The 20,244-nt window shown below is 34.7% G+C and overlaps 1 protein-coding gene across 4 annotated transcripts in view; it reads right to left on the reverse strand.

The window, feature by feature from the left end:
* Nucleotides 1-20,244, reverse strand: part of HBS1L (HBS1 like translational GTPase) — a 65,985-nt gene that overhangs the window by 36,734 nt on the left and 9,007 nt on the right. For 3 of the 4 annotated variants that reach the window (XM_026119727.2, XM_026119745.2, XM_064509007.1), the window contains one exon: nucleotides 19,947-20,141. In XM_026119727.2, coding sequence (XP_025975512.1) covers nucleotides 19,947-20,141 — 195 coding nt within the window. Of the gene's footprint in view, nucleotides 1-16,005; nucleotides 19,085-19,946; nucleotides 20,142-20,244 lie in introns of those variants that run through there. The other variant, XM_026119761.2, reaches the window with a different exon arrangement.

Below are 20,244 nucleotides of genomic sequence, written 5' to 3' on the forward strand. Positions count from 1 at the left end.
GATGCTTAATATAACACTCCAATCATCAACCACCTTAAAGAAGTTATATTGAAACAACATTTGTCAACAAAGGAACCCATATGTTAGCTCTGTATATAGACCACTTGTATGGTCTATCCACAAACATGGATAATTAGTCTGGCTTACATTCACAGTTAATATATTAGAGGAAAGAAAGGCACTGTTATTGGAGTAAAACTCTCATTTCAGAATTTCCAGTTTCATCAAAGCAACACCTAGTGTGAAAGAAGGGAGGTCTACTGTACAGAAAGATGGACTGTGGGGTGTTTGTTTTTTCTAGAGATTACACAAATATCAGCTGTCCCCCTTTGATGTTTCTGATACGTAAAAATTTAAAGGTCCAACAGGAATACACAACAATCAAAACAGTGACTTACTCATCCGTCAATTTTGTGACAAGAATGTCCCTGTGGTATTTCTCATACCTGCTGTTTATAGTTAATGGACTAAAATCCAATCTTTCACATGAATATAACTCAGTACAACTCATTCTGTAACTACTGAAACTTTATTTGTGGGAGGTGTACTTCTTTGCACTACTCTCTAGCAATGCCAAGGTCCCTTCTCAATCCGTTACTGAAGTTATGATTTGCTGTAAAAATAACTTATGTATTAGACATTTGCAGTCGTTTTGTAACAGTGCCCTTACTCTCCCACAGACGTACAACTGTGAGTCGTTGGTGGTGTTTTCTAATTCAACGAATTTTTCTTAAATGACTGTGAATTGTCTTTCACTGAGATTTAGAAAAAGCTCGGTCTGATATTTCTGAAGTGCAGCTTCCTACCATAAATGGTCATGTAAAGAGCAGAGTCAGCACTGTGTGCAGAATAGCCCTAAAAAGATATATCCATTAGCTAGCCACTTAATTGAACAGAATGCATGTAGTCCATGCAAATTAACAGAATTTCTGTTAAGACTTTGGCCCAAAATGAGTATGTAAAACTGAAAGTACAATATGTACATTCTATTACAACTATATTCAATTTCCAAAAATAACAGACAGCAATTTCAGATTTAATCTTTAACTGGTATTACAGTACCAGAGGATGGTGCTATTTGCCTGCACACCATCCAGGTAATTTAGAAACAGAAACATGAGTTTTATATACGTACCGACCTTAATTACGCAGGCATATTCCAAGCATATGTGCAAGCATGTATGTTGATTGTATTACAGGAGTGCAAGGCATTTTCAGCCTTCCTAATCCACAAATTCTACTTACACACCAAAATCCTTCAGTAAGAAAGAGAAGTTAGATCACACAGTAGGTTTAAAGTAAAAAGAACCGTGAACAAGAAAAGCACACTGGCTGTTAGTAAACAAAAAGTAAAATCTTCTTATATCTGTTCAACTCCTCCAAATTTATTTAATAAAGTTTCTTCAGAAACACAATGAGGTGGCCTTTCTCAGTTGCAGAAGAATACATGTCTCTACTAGTCCTACATAAATATGTATGTTGAAACTGTAAGTAAATAGCTGGTAATTTCAGCTTTTACATATTCAGGAAAATTGTATTTTGTCAGCTAGATTCCAGTGCAGTCAGAACACTAACGTAAGATTAGTTTAAGCCTTATTTAATTTAGGTTCTCTGAACTTCCAACTCCCCCACCACTCTGCTTGTGAAATTACAACCACATTAGATTCTGACTGGGTCAGAGCCGACATCTGTGAGAGAATTCATCAATGTTTTCTTAAAGACAGCCAAATTTGACAGTTTTTACTTTTCCATACATTTGCTTTTCTGTTTCTCTGCAAAGTTAGCTTTCTATAAGAAAGATACATTTACCTGATGTCCCTCCACGTTTTCCATGATTTAAAGAATGGCAGTAGATTGCAATGTCACAGCATAGCGTGCATCAAGGTATTTCAGAGTGGAAGATTTGTGACTTCAGAGGACCAAAAGAATAACCTAATCATACACCAAGAATTCATTAACTACTAAGAGCAGCAGTGTCAGGTCTTATCATATAAGGCATTATTGCAAAGAACCAGCAATCTTCATGAATAGATGGGAGTATGGTTAAAAAAGGTTACGGTCAAGCAGTATAGTAATAATTGAAAACATTACATACAGATATATAAAGTGAGAGAGAGAGAGAGAGAGAGACAGAGAGAGAGAGAGAGAGAGAGAGAGAGAGAGAGAGACAGAGTGTGTACACACACATCTTAGTAAATCGAAAAAATGTATTTAATCATAAAAACAGGAATCATACATGAGTACAAAGGAGATAGGCTTACTAACTGGCATTGACTCTGCATTTTCTGCTTGCAAGGTTATGCTAATTTAATAGCAAATTCTCACCACCGCCCCCTTTTAGTTTGTGTATTTTTCTTTAAAAAGACAAAGATAGACATACTCTACTTACATATTTTACAAAGAGCCAGCAACAGACTCCAATTTTGAAAGCTTTACCTATAACGAAGATGAAAGGAAATGACAGTATGCGTTAGAATTTCATTAGTGGTGAAGCCAGAGATGGTAGGAATGGTGGTACTGGTTCTGCCAAGAGAAATGGTGTTGATGAGAAGGGAGCGCGTTATATGGAATATAAGTTCACACAGTACTTCAGCGTTTTACTTTGTATCATCACAAAACTGTCTTCTTGATTATCCTCACTGCCTCTCCCACCCAAGAGAGACAGAGAGACATCTTCCCAAACCAGTAGTTAAGGTATTTCTCTGGAATCTGGTAAAACAAGGCACAAAGTCCTTACCATACCTGACAGAGACTCTTGACAGACCTTTTTTTGTGTGTGTTTTGGTAAGCTATCACCTTCCAATAAAGAATTATTTCAGTATAGACTCCTAACAACCATCACTGTGTGGAATGTTCAGTACTTGTTCATATTAGTAACTTACAGCAGACTGATCTTGCATTTTTAATACAAATTTTTAAATGCTCATTAAATTCCTCAGTCTATAACCATACTAGAGACATGAAGAACTCAAAAATAACTGTCAGGCCATTGCTCTGCTTCAATTAACACTGAAAATTGTTGCAGTAGAAAAAGATACTATGGCACAACAAAGACTGCTAAAGTTACAGAACTGTTTCTTTATGAACCAAAAGTGTTCTTACAAAAAACAATATCAAACAGTACAGCAACTCTATTGAGAGCTACACTCGGATAGAGAAATTCAAAAAAAAAAAAATAGTAGTTACTGATAAAGAACTGTGATACGATGAAAGCTATTATGCTATTAAAAATCTCAAAATAAAATTAAAGACATCATTGTGACCAAAGAAATTAGACAGTGATTTTCCAAGTTACTGCAAAACATAGTTAGAAACGATGCATGTTTCGTTCATGTATTTCTTGGCCATGAGTGATTTTAATAAATTGAGGAAACTGCCAGGGAAAAAGTTGACAGTATTTACCAGAGCAGAAATAATGACACTGGGAGATAGGGTCAAAAGAAGACAAAACCAGTAAAAGGCAAAACCGATATTCTAAAAGATGGCCTACTTTGCAAAAATGACAGTGTTACATGCAAGGCCTCTGGCTTACTATATTCAGTGCATAAACAATGCCTTATAATCCGGATGGAAAAAAGCTTCCAAAGAAACAAGAATGAGCAGTGGAAAATGAACTAGTATGGTAGCACGCATATCAGGGCTCTCACATTTAAGGCAGTCTAACAGAACAGAACATTCCTGCATGTGCCCCCAAAACAGTGGGAATTTTTTTTAGAGCAAGTATTCATAGTTGGGCATATGGATCCCTTTTACTTAAGTAGCTACCTACTATAAACAGAATTTTTAAAGAAAAAACAAGATATCTGCTCACAAGAACTAATAATACAGCTGACAATGTAAAAAGTATTTCTTATAGCTGACCAGCTAGCACTATAAAAGAACTGCTAGATGTACCACCTGACAAGCCCTGATTAAGTATAACGGAAAGAGCTATACTAAAAAATAATGATAGAGCAAAACTATTTTAGATATTATATTTTACAGGGTTTTACAAAACAACATAGCACATAGGTGGCACCATAACTTGAAATTCCTGCCTCTTTTATTCTTCCAACAGGTCTCTTAAATATTCAAATCTTAAAAAATCATTGGAAATGCACAACCCTGAAAGAACTTAAATAACAGAGTTGACTTCCAAAAGTTTTGAATCTTAAACAGTTCTTAATACATTCATATAAAAGGTATTTTGAACAAAATTATTTTGAAGAGAAAAAGGTTGAAACGGGTTTAGATTTTTATTATTTTTAATGTATCAAAAAGAGTAGAAGTTAAGAAAGGATATGTGGGAAATGAAAAGAATTAAACATGCATTGTTCTCATTTGCACATGTAAATTAGATAAAGTTAAACATTTCACACAAAATCCAATCAAATAAAATTTGCTGAGTGAACCTACACCTTTTATAGTATTTGTTTTACTAGGATTAAATTTAAAATAATGAAGCAAAACACACTTATCCAGCTAAGCAAAACAATTAATGAGGTGCTGTTCCCCACCACCACCAAAATTCCAGAATGGTATTGATGAAGTACCTGCTCTACCCCTTCCTAACTATTCCATGGTTTTACATTAACAGGAGGTGTTTTATACTGTTAGATCAATTTTACATTATTCCTCAACTACAAAAAATTAAGTAGATTGAAAAAAAACCTACTGGGTCACAATTCTTTAACAGCAATTTCAGCAAAGTTACCCAACAAAGTTTTAACACTTTCTTTTCAGTTTTTGACTTGAGTTGCATGTAGGAAAAGAAATGAGATTTATAAATGATTTCTATGTAGATGAGACAGTTTAACTATTCTATGAAGACACTCAACATCAATTAAACAAAAGATAACACCAGGAGAAAATGCTTAAGACTAGCCGAATTCTGTTCTCGACATGTACATATATCACGATACCAAAGGTTGGAGGTATACCATCAAAAAAAAGGCTTCTACAGTATGCCCATAACCTACCACTTCCAATACTACAGTTTACAATCTACATTGTGCTATTCTTCCCCATTTTTATATTAGGAGCCACTTCTCAAGTCAGAACATTTTCCCAACATTATCCAAAGTCTTGCACCTTTCCTCAAAGCTATTTGCCACTTGTGGTAGAATATCAGAAGAGGAAAAAGGGAAGTTAGGCTAAAGTCTGGTCATGTTCACATCCACCAGCTTTTAACTAGGCCATCTGTATCAACTGGGGATCTGAAGATGGTTTATTCCTTGCGTCACAGCTCTCCACAGGAAGAGCCCTTAATATGGTTGTCATCATCGTAGTAGCAAATCCGCATTTTTATTCCATCTTACTACTGGAGTTTAAAGTTCAAAGCACAGCTTTTCTGACCTAGGTAGCTACATCACACTAGGAGCTCTTTGCTGGGAAACTTTACAGATATTCCTGTGCTGTAAAGGACTTTTCCTGTAAGTATCTCCTTAAACTCTAGCAATTCCTACTACTCAGGAAAGAGTACAATCCAGTTTTGTCCTCAATACTACACCAAAGAAAGTTCAGTAGTTGTGTTTGGTTCATTGAACAGCAATAACCTTTAAACAAAGTCCTAAAGATATTCTTAAACATCATTAAACACATCTCTCCACTAATGGAGGTCTACATAACAAGGTCCACAAATGGAGGTACACAAGAAGGTCCACATGACAAGGAGGAACACATTCTCAAAGCATGGCTTGACAGGCGAGCTGTTACATACAGCAGTTTGAAACAGAGGCATACTTTCCTGCCAAGTTATTTTCCTCTAATTAGTTTTTGTTAATTTTTCAGTTCTCTTATTTGTCAAGTCAAAAGCCTTCAACATTTACTTTAGCTATTTCTTTTAATTCTAATTTTAGAATTTAAGGCATCCTTCTCCTTTTCCAAAATAAACAGAATTAGCTTGCCACTCTGCTACCTTGCCCTCTTTATAGAGGGAGCATATCTGAAGGGCAAAATGCAGAGGAAGCAATAGCTATTAAAAATACCAAGATATGGGGAAAAAAAAGCTTTGCCATTCTTTGTTATTTAAATGCGTTAGTGGCAACACATTTACAAGCAAAGGATCTTTGAAACCTGGGTGTGAAACTGCTAAAGATCTTTGAATCTAACTTGCAAAACATAAACCCAAGCTGTATCAACGCAGCAGGCTGATTAAGCATACCGAAATTATCTACATTCCAGAACTTCTGCAGTATTAAAAACAATGTATTAGCAGTAAAAAAGGCACACAGAATTCACACATCTATTACTAAAACTATGGTGACAAATTATTCAAAAAAGCTAAGAAGGCAGTTTTCATGGATCACCATTGTTTTTACAAGCAGCTACAACAGATTATGCAGGAGGAGGACACCATTCCATAAGAAACACATTACGGAAGCTACCAGTAACACTGGATACTGTTAGGGATCTGGTGAATCTAACATTAACTAGATGATAAAGCTGACAGTAATGGCTTTCACTAACAGGTATGAAGCTCTAGTATTAAGCTCTAGTTGTACTTATCAGGAAAACTGCAAGGAGAAGTGGCGATATCAGGCAAGTCAAGAGATTTAAGTAGCTATTTCATATATACTGCATCAGATACCTGAGGAGCAAAAGATATACACAAAATGTCAGTCTTGCATTAAAAAGCTAGAAAAAGTTTGTAAGAATTTCCCTATTCTTCATTTGAATTGAAGCTTGTTCTGCATTATGTACATTACATTTACATTATTTATCTACATTATTTCTCTGAGAATTTAGCTAATTATTCCAGTTTCCTATAAACGTAAGTAATCTGGTCCCAGCCAAAAATACCTTAATTCCAGTGTTACCAAAGATGAATTTGCCTAATAAAGTCTACAAAAAATGACTCGACATCACCATACTCTGAATGAATAAGGAAGTCCCAAATCTGGAAAATAACATCCTGTATTTCTAGACATGAAACACAGCATTAGAAGCTTTATTTTTCATTGTTAAAATTACCTAGAGAAGCAAACTGATTTATAAAAGGCCATGTATCTACTAAGACTAGAAAAAGACTGGATATATTAAAACACAGAATAGTTTTAAGTAAGCTTTGTAGAGTTATATCAGGTAAAAGCCAGGAAGAAAAGGTTCATTTGTCAGTCTCAACAAGTACACCTCACTCTACCTTGATTTCAGAGAGGTACCTGCACAGACTCAAGTTCATTTTTAATGTTTTCTTCTTCCCCATGGAAGAGGAGTAAGACACTTCACAAAGCAGCAACTGCCTGCATACAGAGAGCATCCTCAACCTTACAATAGTTAGCACAGATATGCTACCAGAAAAATGGCATTAAAAGCATACAATTCAAGTAACATTTTTGCCTGAAAGCATTTACTTAAAAAAAACTTTTAGCTTTCTTCACTGTATCAGCAATTATATTTTAAGTGGCAATTTTCCTCCTTTTTTCAATCTAAGCATTCAGTAGCACTTTGTGTATACTCAGTTTCATCATTTCACCCAGTTGACAAGCAAAGTTAGTCATTTTCCTGTTTATGTGGGCCAACAACAGGGAAGAGGAAAACATTAGAAAAATAGGAAAATGTGATTATAAAACCACAAAAACTGGTAGCGAGCACTCAAGCAGGAGTGGAGTAACCAAAATAACTTCAATTCATATTTTGGAATCCGTTAGATATAAAATTTCCATTTACTCTGACCTTCTAAATGCAGTAAAGATATGGAAAAAGAATTGAGGCAACAACCAGTTATTCCCTGCCTCTGCTAACTGGACATCGCAGGTTCAGCAGACACAGATATATTCCATATTAAAGTTACTGGCAACCCAGGTTTTCCAAAACTTTTGGCATTTTAATCATGAACACCTACCAAGGATTCTGACAGTAAACTCAGAATTTATGTTTAATAGCCATAAAGAAACACATTTCAAATGTCACAGGTATAACAGAATAAGTGAATAATCTGGGACTTAAAGCTATCCACCCAGTAGACTGAAATGCTAGTCTTATGAAGGAGTAACACAAGAAAGACGAAATGATAAAAAATTGATATATTGTCACCCAAGACCTAAGGGGTCTGGGTGCAAATAGAGGCACACAAGTAATGGGTGGGTAGCATTTCTGTTGTTACATTGTATGTGATAAAATAAACTAGACTATGCAACTAATACATTTTATAACAATGTTGAACCATATAAAATACAAAACCTACCATACAGTAAAAATGTCCAGGAGTACACAGACCAGGTAAGTTTTGTTAATGCAAATTTTACAGAGGAGGAGCAATAGTATTTGTACTGAGAGATGCCTAGCATAAATAAATATCGTAAAGTAATTCCATGTTTTAAGTTTCCATTGTTATATCTTGCTGTATTTTAGCTTTTAACTTAATTTCTGAATGTTTACATGCATTTTCCAAGCCACATGTTCTGTTAGTATTCACACTCCTTTGCCATGGGTAGCTAAGATATTTTAAACTTTCTTTTGCTCACACAGTTTTGGATTTGATATGCCTCCACATCTGATGTCTAAATGTCTTACTAGTTTCTAAAGCTGTAATGTATTTTTAATACAACTCTGAACTACTGCTGTCTCCATCAACATGATTGCTTTAATTATAACATCTGCATCTGATAGCTTTTGTGTAGTCAGGTGCAAACCGTAGGTAAAAGTTTCAACTTTTAAATTGACACACACAGCAGCAATCATTTCTCCTTAAAAATGTTAAGTGGTACAAGCTTGCAAATAGCTGGTCCAGTCTTCAGAAAATAGTATCTAACCTCAGAAAATGGACAGATAAAATGTGCACTTTTTGCATTAAACTGCTTTTAAGTGAAAAAAAAAATCACTAAAGCAGGTCTAAGTGAAGATGTGCTTCCTACTGGGCAGGGTTTTCACTGGGATTGGGGACGATAAAGAGAACATTCATTGTTTAAGTTCAAGAACTCAATTATCAATTTAATAATTCAGAAAAACACCAACTTCTCTCACAGATAAAACACACAAAAACCTGCTATGTAGATGACCTGAGAAAAACACTACAAAATGAAATGATAAAATAAGCTTATTATGAGAAATCTTGCTAGTCTTAATTAGAGGAGTATTTCTTTACCTTTATTTTTTCTTTTTAAGAAACTGGGAGTTCTTTATTTACCATATGGTTAAGAGGTTGCACATAATCCTACAATCATCTGTTCAGAGCTTTCAAATCCTATAATGAAAAGAACTTCTTCCTTCATTTCCTCAGAAATTTTCAATGTCCTCTATCCATTATAATATGAATTCCTCCTAGCATGTTCTGCAGTACTTCACTAATTATTCAAAATGCTGATACAGAACCAGTGTTAGACTGACTGGTGTTCTGAGCACCATTTTTATTCAAGAATAGAAAGTCAAATACTATGTAAATTATATATTTAAAACCTAGATATTTTGAAATATTGATAATGGGCATTCAACACTGGCTGTAACTCTTGAATCAAGCAACTTTAGATACTTGGTTTATCCAGAGAAGAGGAAATGCAAGGATGGAAGCAGTAAAAGCTTCCTTTTCATACAGTTCCTAATTTTTATACCAACTTTCCAATGACCATCTTAAAGGAAGAAAGCTACTCCTCAGTACTCATGGTGAATCTTGATGTGGTTAAAATATTTTCCAGACCTACAGACAAGTCTCACATGTTAGCAAAGAATGATTCATATACATAAGAATCTCCCGTACACATGACAGAAAAAGGTATGCCTTACCAAAACTGGAAGAGTAGTACATTATCTTGGCTACCTTCAATTTAACAGAATTCAAAAGAAACATGACTCCAATCATTCCTTCCTGGCACTCCAGCAATCACATGAGAGAATTTAGTAAATTCTTTGCTTTATCTTCTAAAGACACAGAGGAAACTAAATGATGGTTGATCATTATCATGACTTGAAGGGACTGAGATAGAAGGCCACTGTAAGCAAGAAAAAGCAGAGTGCCTGTTTTCCCAGGATCTCCTGTTCTTTCTGAATCTCCTGAGGAAGTTCTGAAGAGGATACAATCATTTTTTGATTTATCTAAGCTCTCTTACCTTCCAAGCCAAACACCCAACATATGTGATATAGTTAACTATGAAAACGATTGACCTATTTTGTATTGCTTTATATTCTTTGTTTGAAAAATAAACTACACTAGTGTTAAAGGACCATATAAAAAACACAGAAAAAGCCTGGAGTGTCACTTTTTCCAGTGTAGGTGTACAATATATATGAGGAGAATCTCAAAAAGATATCTCAAAGGATTTTAAAAAGCTTTTCATTGCTGATGACACATTTTTCCCTGAAATAAGCCACTTCCTTTCTAAAACCCACACAGTACCTTAGTGTTGAGATTCAGTAACTTCTCTTAAAGTCTGTGTATATATTTTTCTTACATAAAACACGGAAGTCTTAAATTCTCATTATTTTCCATGATTTAAGATATAACTAAATTACCGGTCTTGTCAGATTTCAAACATTTCCATTCACTAAAGAATACGTTCTCTCTGGCACAGACTGAATTCATGCCATATCTGAAAAGCAGTAAGTACAATGGGCTTTCAGCACTACAGCAGGTATTTGAGAACTGTCAAGTTATCAAATAATTAGCATAGCCAATAAAAGGTGGGGAAAAAAATTCTTCTGAGCTGAGTGTAAATAACTGATTTTCAGACTTGTAAAATCAAAGCATTACAGGCCAGTATGATAACTAGAATTAAAACAGGTGGATTTCTAGGCTAATGAAAATATATTATACACCACCGCTGAATTTCATAATGCTTTTTCCTCCAGGATTTCTTTGGAACCCTAAAAATAATATGTAAAACCTGAACACATGCATTATTAGTAAAAATCATAAGTGAACAACAAATACCAATAAACAAGTATCTACTTCTCTATTAACATCTGCAAACAAAGCAGTATAGTCCAGCATTCAGAAAATTTAGCTTGAGCTTCTGAGACCTGCACTCTTTTCCCGGCTTTTCAACTTCTGTAGCTTTCTTGCAAACAACCCTCATGTTTATCTTGTCAATTTTGACTCTTTGCTGTGAAGCTTATTTCTTATTAAATATTTATACATATAGTCCTGTAAAGGCCCTGTTCCTGGGCACAGTACTGAGAAACAACCATAACACAAACTAGCCATTGCCCCTACAAGGACAGTTCAACTATGAAAATGATTTCAAAACAAAACAAAAAAAAAATTCTTGCTACCCCAACAGCTATCAAATTGAACATGCTCAGTTCACAGTATTTTTTTTTCCTGCAAGAACTGCACATTTAGAGATTTGACCTCCTTCTTGCTTACGCATCACTAAAACCAAAAATCTTGGTGTCATAAAGTGGTTAACAATTCCGTTAAAGGTGCCTGAAAATGGAATAGAATCTAGCTCACTCACCAGTATTTGTTCTATAATACTAACAAGAGTAAAAAGAAATGAAAACGTAATCTAGCTAGAAAAAGCAAGCAGAAATGAAATGAATATATGCAGAATGCAGATCCTTTTGACTAAGAGGGTACTATTTTAAAATAGGCATTTTTCGGAAGTGTAAACTTTTTCAAAGATTTCTCAGAGAAGCCATAAACATCAGCTAAATTCCATCCTCCCCCCAAAAAAATATTTGCCTTGCTTATCCAATTATAGTGAAAGCAAACATACTACAACAGTGCATTCCAAATTGCAATCTCTGAACATCACTAATACCCATTGCTGAGAAAAAGGTGAAGGACACTTGAGCAATGCTACATATATATGAAGAAACATAACAAACATAAATAACAAAACAAGCTACTAGTTAAGTTTCAAAATTTCACTCTTTGTATGTACAGAGGAGACTCAAACCAGCCATTTTAAATACTAAAAATGCCTACCTTCATCAAGTATTAATTCCATACATTGACATGACGATGAATAAATACTTCACTAGTAAAACTGTTCTTTTTCATCAAGTATTAATTCCATACATTGACATGACGATGAATAAATACTTCACTAGTAAAACTGTTCTTTTTCATCATCTATGTTATCCATAGTCTCATTTCAAAAAAAGCAAAATGCAAGACCATTTTCATTATGTCTTTATAAATCTGAAATTCTTAAAAAAATTATTCAGGAATTCTCTCTTAAAAATGTATAATTGTAATCTTTGCAGTCCCCAACTATTTTACAAGTTCTAGTCATCCTCTGGTCATTTTATTGCCACAAAGTTCTGGAGATGGGCAATGAGTTATTTCCTAAAGTAATACTACCATGACCAAGCATCCAAATCAACTACAACTTTTTGTGACCAGGAAACCATTAATATATCTCTGAAGTCAGATTACTTTTCAACTCGTCATTTACAAGCATGCAGTATAACATTTTCACAAATCAGGTGAAGACCACTTTCACAGCCACACAGCTACCAGAAACTTATCCACCATTGTGCAAAAATCATTCTTCTCAACAATGACCAAAAATCACAAACTGCAAATAGCTTTTAATTTCTGTTACAATATCTACTTCAACAAACAGTAGTCTGAACAAAAGAGCAATTGGCTATATAATACAGAAATATTAACTTAAAGGCCCATTGCCATTGAATTGCCCCATTAAGATAGCATTTGGGAGCTTGCTGCCAGATGATGAACATTTTTGCTTTTTGTTTTTGTCTCTTCCCCTCCCCACCAAGTTCCTCTTCCTTTCACAGAAAATCCTGTAAGGTCAAAACCATTAGCACACAGAGTAGTACAGATATCTTGGACCAATGAACATTGCCTCATCATCTAAACAGAAGCTTGGACATAGTGAAATTAACTTTAATCTAGTAAGATTAAATCGACTAAGAGTTTCTCAGCTGCCTATACATCATGCAAACCAAAAAAAGACATGTGATCAACAAAAACTCAATTCAATTTCCAAAGAAACAAAAAAGTAGAGAAGCAACCTTTCGACACTAAAGGAAATTTACTCTTACTGTGTAAGTTACAATACGATAAAATTTTTGCTTCACTGTTTTCTCCCAACCACAATTCATAATCAACATTTTACACAAAAACTGTTTTAATAAGAACTTTGTAAAACTGCAAGCTGTAAATTTGAGATACATGAATAATGATGGTATCTTGCATCTGAATAATGATTGTATATGTTAGTATAATCCAAAACTAGTTCCCTTGTACCAAAGCACTGTAATAAACTGAATATATTCCATAAAGACAATTCATATCATAGCTCTATACAAATATTTTGTACAGCTATTTATTTTTCCACTAGCTGTAGCTGCTCTATTAATTTCTGCAGAACTGCTGACATTCAGAAATTGCTGATTACTGGAAAATATATTTCAACTACATGACTAGAGAAAATGGGCCAAAACACAAAAGTGCAAGACTATCTCACTTGGCCAGTTAGTGTCTTAGCAGTAAGACTTAGAATTTTTATTGTGCAATTGTTGCAGGAATTCAAGTAGGCTGCTACCTCTGAAGCTTAAGATCCTGAAAACTGTCTCAACAGTTCAATGAGAAATTATTCATATAATGTATTTTTGAATAAAAATTAATAACTAGGTATGTCAACTTTTAATACCATATGCTTCTAAATTTGAAGCACAGATTCCTCATAACGTTCTATACTTTTCTCAAAAAAAGTAGCTTTTGTTATGTTAAAAAACAGTAAAATAAAACTAAGTTAAATTACACCCTAAAGGGTACAAAGCATCAATAATTTCTGATATCCCACTGTGTGTGGGGAGGGGGTAGTTATCTTCCTACTATTCTCATACTTCATATTCATTTGACTTTCAGTCTGCTCTGATTTTCCAAAACAAGTTCAGCTAGAATTCAGCTAGATTATAAAGCCCAGAAAAAGTAAGCCTAAAAGAGAAAAATGGAAGAGATTCATAAACAGTTTTTAAACAAATCAACTGTAGTAGGCTCCTGAAATAATCAATTTCTACAGTAACAAAGAGCTTGAGAATAAGTATTAGACAGTTATTTTCTTATTTCACTGATATGCCATCCTTTTTAAGGCTCTAATAAACCTTATAAATTCTATCAAATGATCTGAAAACAGTTCTAGCCAAAAGGAAACTGGAGCCCCAAAACAGTATTGGAAGACAGTGGCAGATGCCAGTTTTTGCCTTACTTTCTCCCAAGAAATCTTCCATGGGCAAAAGTAGTATGCCTGTGCAAATCTAGCCAAGAACTGGAGCCTGCTTGCACAACAGAAGCAATCATTATAGTCCATTCAGTCACAACTCTATTGTGTAAGTTAACAAAAAATTGCAATTAAATCAGTCCTTTGAGAATACACATTTTATTTAGGTACATAAAATAATATCCATAAGACAATTATATTAAAATATTTGGCAGACACTAATTAAAAATTATATACAAAATAAATTTAAGGTACAAAATACCTTGACAGTATACAGTCTGAACACTAGAAGTCATATGTCTATGTAGTTTAATATTTTGTTCTGTACATCCGTATGAGGATACAGGTACTTTTACAATATTAATATGTGAATTCTGAAACAAATACAGCTAACCCGTATTATACAGACACACACTAACTGCAAAATGGGAGAAGTTGATTGTTCTAAGCATAAAAATTGACAGATTTGGTTAACAACAATTTGAGCATTCATTAGGCAGAAACACTTCAGTGCAAAGACCATATACACAGCTCTTACACAGAAACACTCTATACCATAATATTATGCAGCAATCTAAGAAAGTTAAAACTGTCACTGATCATACAAACCTGGTCCTCATCAAGGAAATTATTAACTTACCTGTTTCATTTAAAAAGCAGATACAGTAACGCATTACCTTTTGTTTGTAAAAACTAAACTGTGAAATGTTCCATGCATTGAAAGAACGAATCTCTGCTGAAAATTAATTAGAATTCAGGCTTGTCCATCACTTCTGCACTTTTGCAGTCTTCACCCTGCGGGTCTGTACTAATTCAAGGTTTACGTCAGGACTGAGGATTGCACACTGAAGAAAAATCCATCCCCCCACCAATGCCATCAAATATTTATATATGAAAATCTAGCTACCTAACAAGATCCAAAACATACTATGCTGATGCTGTCTGGTTTCAGCCATTTGTTCAAAACTTTCTCTATGTAAATCCCATGGCAAAACACAGTTCCAAGTACACATATTATCTATACGTACTTTCCAAATGAATCCACAGGATATAATTTAGGTGCACGTTCAGTATTTGGCTCTAAAATTATTAGAAGCGCTAAGAAGTTTTGGGCCAAGAAGAGCAGTTAGGGGAATGGGAAAACAGACCAAAACAATGAAAAAGTTCAATAAGAACAAAAAAAAGATTTGGGAGGAAAAAAAAAAAAAAAAGCTATCCCATGAAAATTTAGAAAATGTTTGTATCAGAAATCTCTGCCTCCAGGAACATTAAGTAGGGCCCCAGGAGTATCTGGAACATAAGAAAATCAAAACATCTAACAGTATAGCCAGGCAGGACTGTACCAAACTTTGCACTTTATTTAAAAAAATAAAATTTCTCTATTAGAAGAATACACTTCATTTTTGAAAAACTAAGCATTAGCTGTAAACACTCCAAATAGGACCTCTCATCCTGATGAGAAAAACAGACTTGCACTTTTAAGCAGTGAAAAGTTCATACTCGGACTAACTGCAGAAAATGGACTGCTGAAGTGAAAAGTATAACATACTGTTCAAAAAGCAGAACTAGCTATGAAGACTGATTAGTTATACAACCAATGTACAATCAGTATCAGCCAGACTTCCACAAACTGTATTCTTTCAAATCTTAAACAGGAATATAACATTCTACCGGAGAAGGCTTGAGAAACTATTTGGATGCCGGTTTATGGAGGAAAGGGAGGTCCTGAAGCAAAAGGGGAAGTAAATCAATTCTGCTCCTGAACTTATCAGAACATAGTATGTACAATCAGACCGTACTATTTACACTTTAAACTTTTAAGGCACCCAAAATATGCAAGAATACAGATGGCTAGATTTAAAAACATGTCATCTAGAACATAAACACTGCAACACTGTCATTATATAAAACTTTTATTAGCAAGGATAAGAAATGAAGTTCATTCAAGAGATCAGAGGTCAAACTATTATAAAAAACTTAAAGTATGCACTATTCATAGTCCCTAAATGAGACTATAGCAAGGTGTCAATCAGACAAACAAGCAAAATATACAGGATATGGAATTTGTACCTGAGAGCGCTGGAACATGTTTTATTTTTATTTAAAAATAAAATTATAGTGCAACCTGAAGTCAGAAATAAATCTAAGTTTCTGTCATCTTTTTGACATAACATACTGACCTAAAATTAGATTTAAAATTGAATCTACCGTTCCATATTAGCTGCCAACTTTAGGATGGATAAACGTATGGCAATTTATGAACAAATGTATTCCTCTACTCGTAGCAGTACCTTTACTGCACCTCATGGATATTAGAGACACTGAAAGTCTATAAAACAATTAACATATACCAATACTCAAGTTGAAACACACATGCACTTACTAATTTGCCTAACAGGTGCATCAGAATCTGGTAATTATCAGCTAAAAAATTAAGTCCAAAATGTCCTAATTCTGATCTTCTAAAGCTTCAAAGTAACAGCCACGGACACCAACAATAGAAGAGAATACATTTCCATTACTAAGGGAGCTTTGTCCAAAACAGACAAGACAGATACAAAGAGCACCTCTGCTTTGCCTGAAATTGTTTTTTTTTTTTCCCCATTAACCCAAGACTCCAAGGCCTAAACTGAAAGAACTGTTATTCCAATACTTCTCTAGAACCTCAAAGACTCCAGAACTCACCACTGAATCCTACTGAAACGCCTCATGAAACATATGCTACATGGAACACCTGCAAAATAAGTGTTCTAAAATTCTAAATATGCCATTTTGACACCTGATGGGAAAGTGAAGGGGTGGGACCACACAATTTCAACTTTAAATGCTGCCCTACAAATTTGGTCCTATCAAAAGCCATACATGTCCTATCACAACCACAACCATTAAAAACAGAGGTTAGTGAGGCTTTTAAAAATTGAAGGTAATTGTGTTTTAACATTGTTACCAGAACAAGCACAGAAAAGTGACATCAAGTGAAAATATCAATTATGAGACTGACAGTTTAATAACATACCTTATCAGAAAATTTAACTTTAAGAACATTTAATAAAGTAAATCCCTAAGATAAACAGAGGTTCCCCTTCTCCAAAATATACACCACATAGCAAAACTAATGACTTTAAAAAATAATTCAGTGTTCTTCCCAATGAAGTACATTTTGAACACCGAGAAAGGTGTTTAAAGAAGTCTACTGGTGTTTATAGAAGTTTATACATGCAATTTCTAGATATTGAAGTTCAAGATATTCTAAAAGTTAAAAATGTTAAATTGTCAGTGAAAATTAGGCAAAAATAAAGAAATCCAGTGCAACAGCTTAAAAGTTCACATACAAATTCGTTACCAATCCAACAGTAAGAACTGTCATATGTATTGTTAAAAAAATAAACAATTTTAATTCTGGAATATAAATAGATCCCATATAAAATTTATTTCTTAAATTTTTTAAGATACCAAGATATAAACACTGATTCTTTTCCATGCTTTGTACTACTCTCTTGTAAAAGCTCTTTTTTGGTTAGCTTTCACAATATCATCAGGAGATGCTGATTTGAAGTCAAATGGTGTTATGGCTATTACAGGACCAATTTCCTTGGGTTTTATATCTTGCACTTGTCTATTGTATAGGAAAGTTTTATGCATACCAACCACGTGCCGCTTATAACCTTTTGGAGGGTAACGGAGACACAAGGTTAAAGCAAAAGCTGAAGGTCTTGCACGCAGCGCCTTCATCCATGACAGTGACAAATCCTGCCTCTTAGGAATAAGCCCTCTTTTGGGTTTTTTATTTGTTTTAGCAAAAATAGAGCATTTCCCTTGCTTTAAATTTAAAAGTTTAGTTTCTGGGATTAAGGTATTTGATTGCCCTACTACATTTTGTTCTGCTGATACATCTGCTTTTTTTATAATGCCACTTAAGTCAATATTTGTTCTTTTAGGGGGCCTCATCTTGGTTACACTGAGCATGGAAAAGTCCTTTCCTTGTTGAGTTTTATCTACTTCAATAGTCTCCGCAATTAAATCCGACAGTGACAAATTCTCAACTTCCTTTACTGGAGAAACTTTGGAGAGGGCTAGAGAAGACAAAGATCCTGTTAGCTCTGGCATCACACCTGAAGTCTGAGGTTGACTTACTAGTTGTGATAATGGTGAGATTCCCAATTTCACATCTGCGAGACTTGCTGTTGACTGGGCATAAAGATCAGCCAAAGAATAACAATGGCTTGCACTGCTTTCCTGATGCTCCTGAAGTAAGTCAGCCAGTGATGTACTTCCACACTTTGACACTGGCAAAGCAGCCATCTCTAGAGAGGGGCTTTCCTGTTTTCTACCTTGTGCAAGTGAAGAAAAATTTTCAAGAAGTTCATTCTTTCTATTTACAGTATGACTGACTTCATTATCAAGAGCCAATTTTCCTAAAGCACTCATTAAACAAGGAGGACTATCAAAATTTGCATTACTATTACAATCAGAAGTATCTGAAGAAACAAAAGGCATGCTGTCTTCAGGAGTCAGAGACTCGCAAATCACATTCTGCATTCGCAAGGATTTCAAGTCCTGTGTTTCCTTGCATTCCAGCTTCTTAAAGGAAGAATTTCCAGATGTGTTACTTCCTATACTAAAGCAAGCATTTTCACTGTCAAGAATCAAACTTACTGCATTAGCACTTTCTGGTAGTTGATCCTCTGCCTGTTTATTCAGAGGTTCATATAATGATCCTTTACCCAAATCAGCACTGAAAGAAGATGACAGAAGAAGTGAAGAGGATTTCAATCCTTTCTTTTCAGATAAAGGTATATTGGATATTTTAGCATTAAGAAGCATTTTGTCATTTGTAACTAAAGAGTAACAAGCTGAATTGCTTTTGGCTGTCAGGTTTCCAAGCCCAGATGTGTTGGTGTTGTCAGCAGCATTTTGTACTGCACAAGAGACGTTGTCTGTATTAATAAGTATTTCTGGACAACAAAGTAAGTCTCCTTACCTTACAATAGCCAGTAATTTTCAGATGGAAGCATGGTCACAACGAAATATCCATTTTTTTTTTAGTAGACAGCAGCAGCAAAATCAACAAAAAACATGGAAAGGCATTTAATTACTAAATGTTATTGAAAAATATGCATTATTCTATAGTTACAGAATTGCAGAATAGTTGAGGTTGGAAGGGACCTCTGGTGATCATCTGGCCCAACTTCCCTGTCAAAGCAGGGTCCGCTAGAGCAGGTTGCCCAGGACCATGTCCAGTTGGGTTTCAAGCATCTCCAAAGACAGAGACTCCACAACCTCTCTGGGCAACCTGTTCCACTGTTCAATTAAATAATGGATATTTACTCAAATACCATGGAAGTTTAAAAAAAAAAAAATCAGCTAAGAAATGCTAGTACAGATGACCAAGGTTTACATATGAATCAAAACAAGAAATTTACTGCAACACTATCAAAAAAGGAGAGGTATCGGGGGGAAGAAGGGGGAAAGGGTGGGTGTTGGCTCACCAAAGAAACAACGGAAGTGCATAAAACTTAAAGATGTTGTCCAACTTCTAGGACATGTATTCACATGGTTAAAGTCACTTATTAGAAGACAGAAATTTACTGTGAACTGCAGATTGTTGCTTAGAGTTTGCATTTAACATGAGATTAAGGTTTTATTCTGACTACCGGCTCAAGAAAAACTGTTTCCTTTAAATGTTTTTAGAACACAAGCATTTAGAAAAGACAGTCTCACTTAATTTTCTCATGAATGACTAATGCAATAGGTATCTTCACAGTTTTTAAAGCCAAAATTACACTGTACATAGAAATGAATCATCCTGAAGCCAAACATAATTAAATAGAAGTGTACCTTTTGTCGTCTTTCCTATGATCACAGCATCCTCATTCTTGGTCTTCGTGTTTTGCTTACTGTCTTGTGAAAGCACAAGATCCAAAGCCTTCTGTACATCAAATTTACTATCCAGTAATGCTTGCACCATTGTTTGTTCTGGTACAGACTCTCCCAAAACTTCTCTCATTTGATCAAGGCATGAATTAAGACGGGCTAAAAGAGACATATTACTGTTATAAGCTACAAAAGAAATGTTTTAATAAAGTGGTCTAACTACCAACACCACACATCTGATAACAAACTGCAGAGAAATAAC

This window comes from Dromaius novaehollandiae, chromosome 3 (assembly GCF_036370855.1).
Source record: "Dromaius novaehollandiae isolate bDroNov1 chromosome 3, bDroNov1.hap1, whole genome shotgun sequence".
Classification (NCBI taxonomy): Eukaryota; Metazoa; Chordata; class Aves; order Casuariiformes; family Dromaiidae; genus Dromaius; species Dromaius novaehollandiae.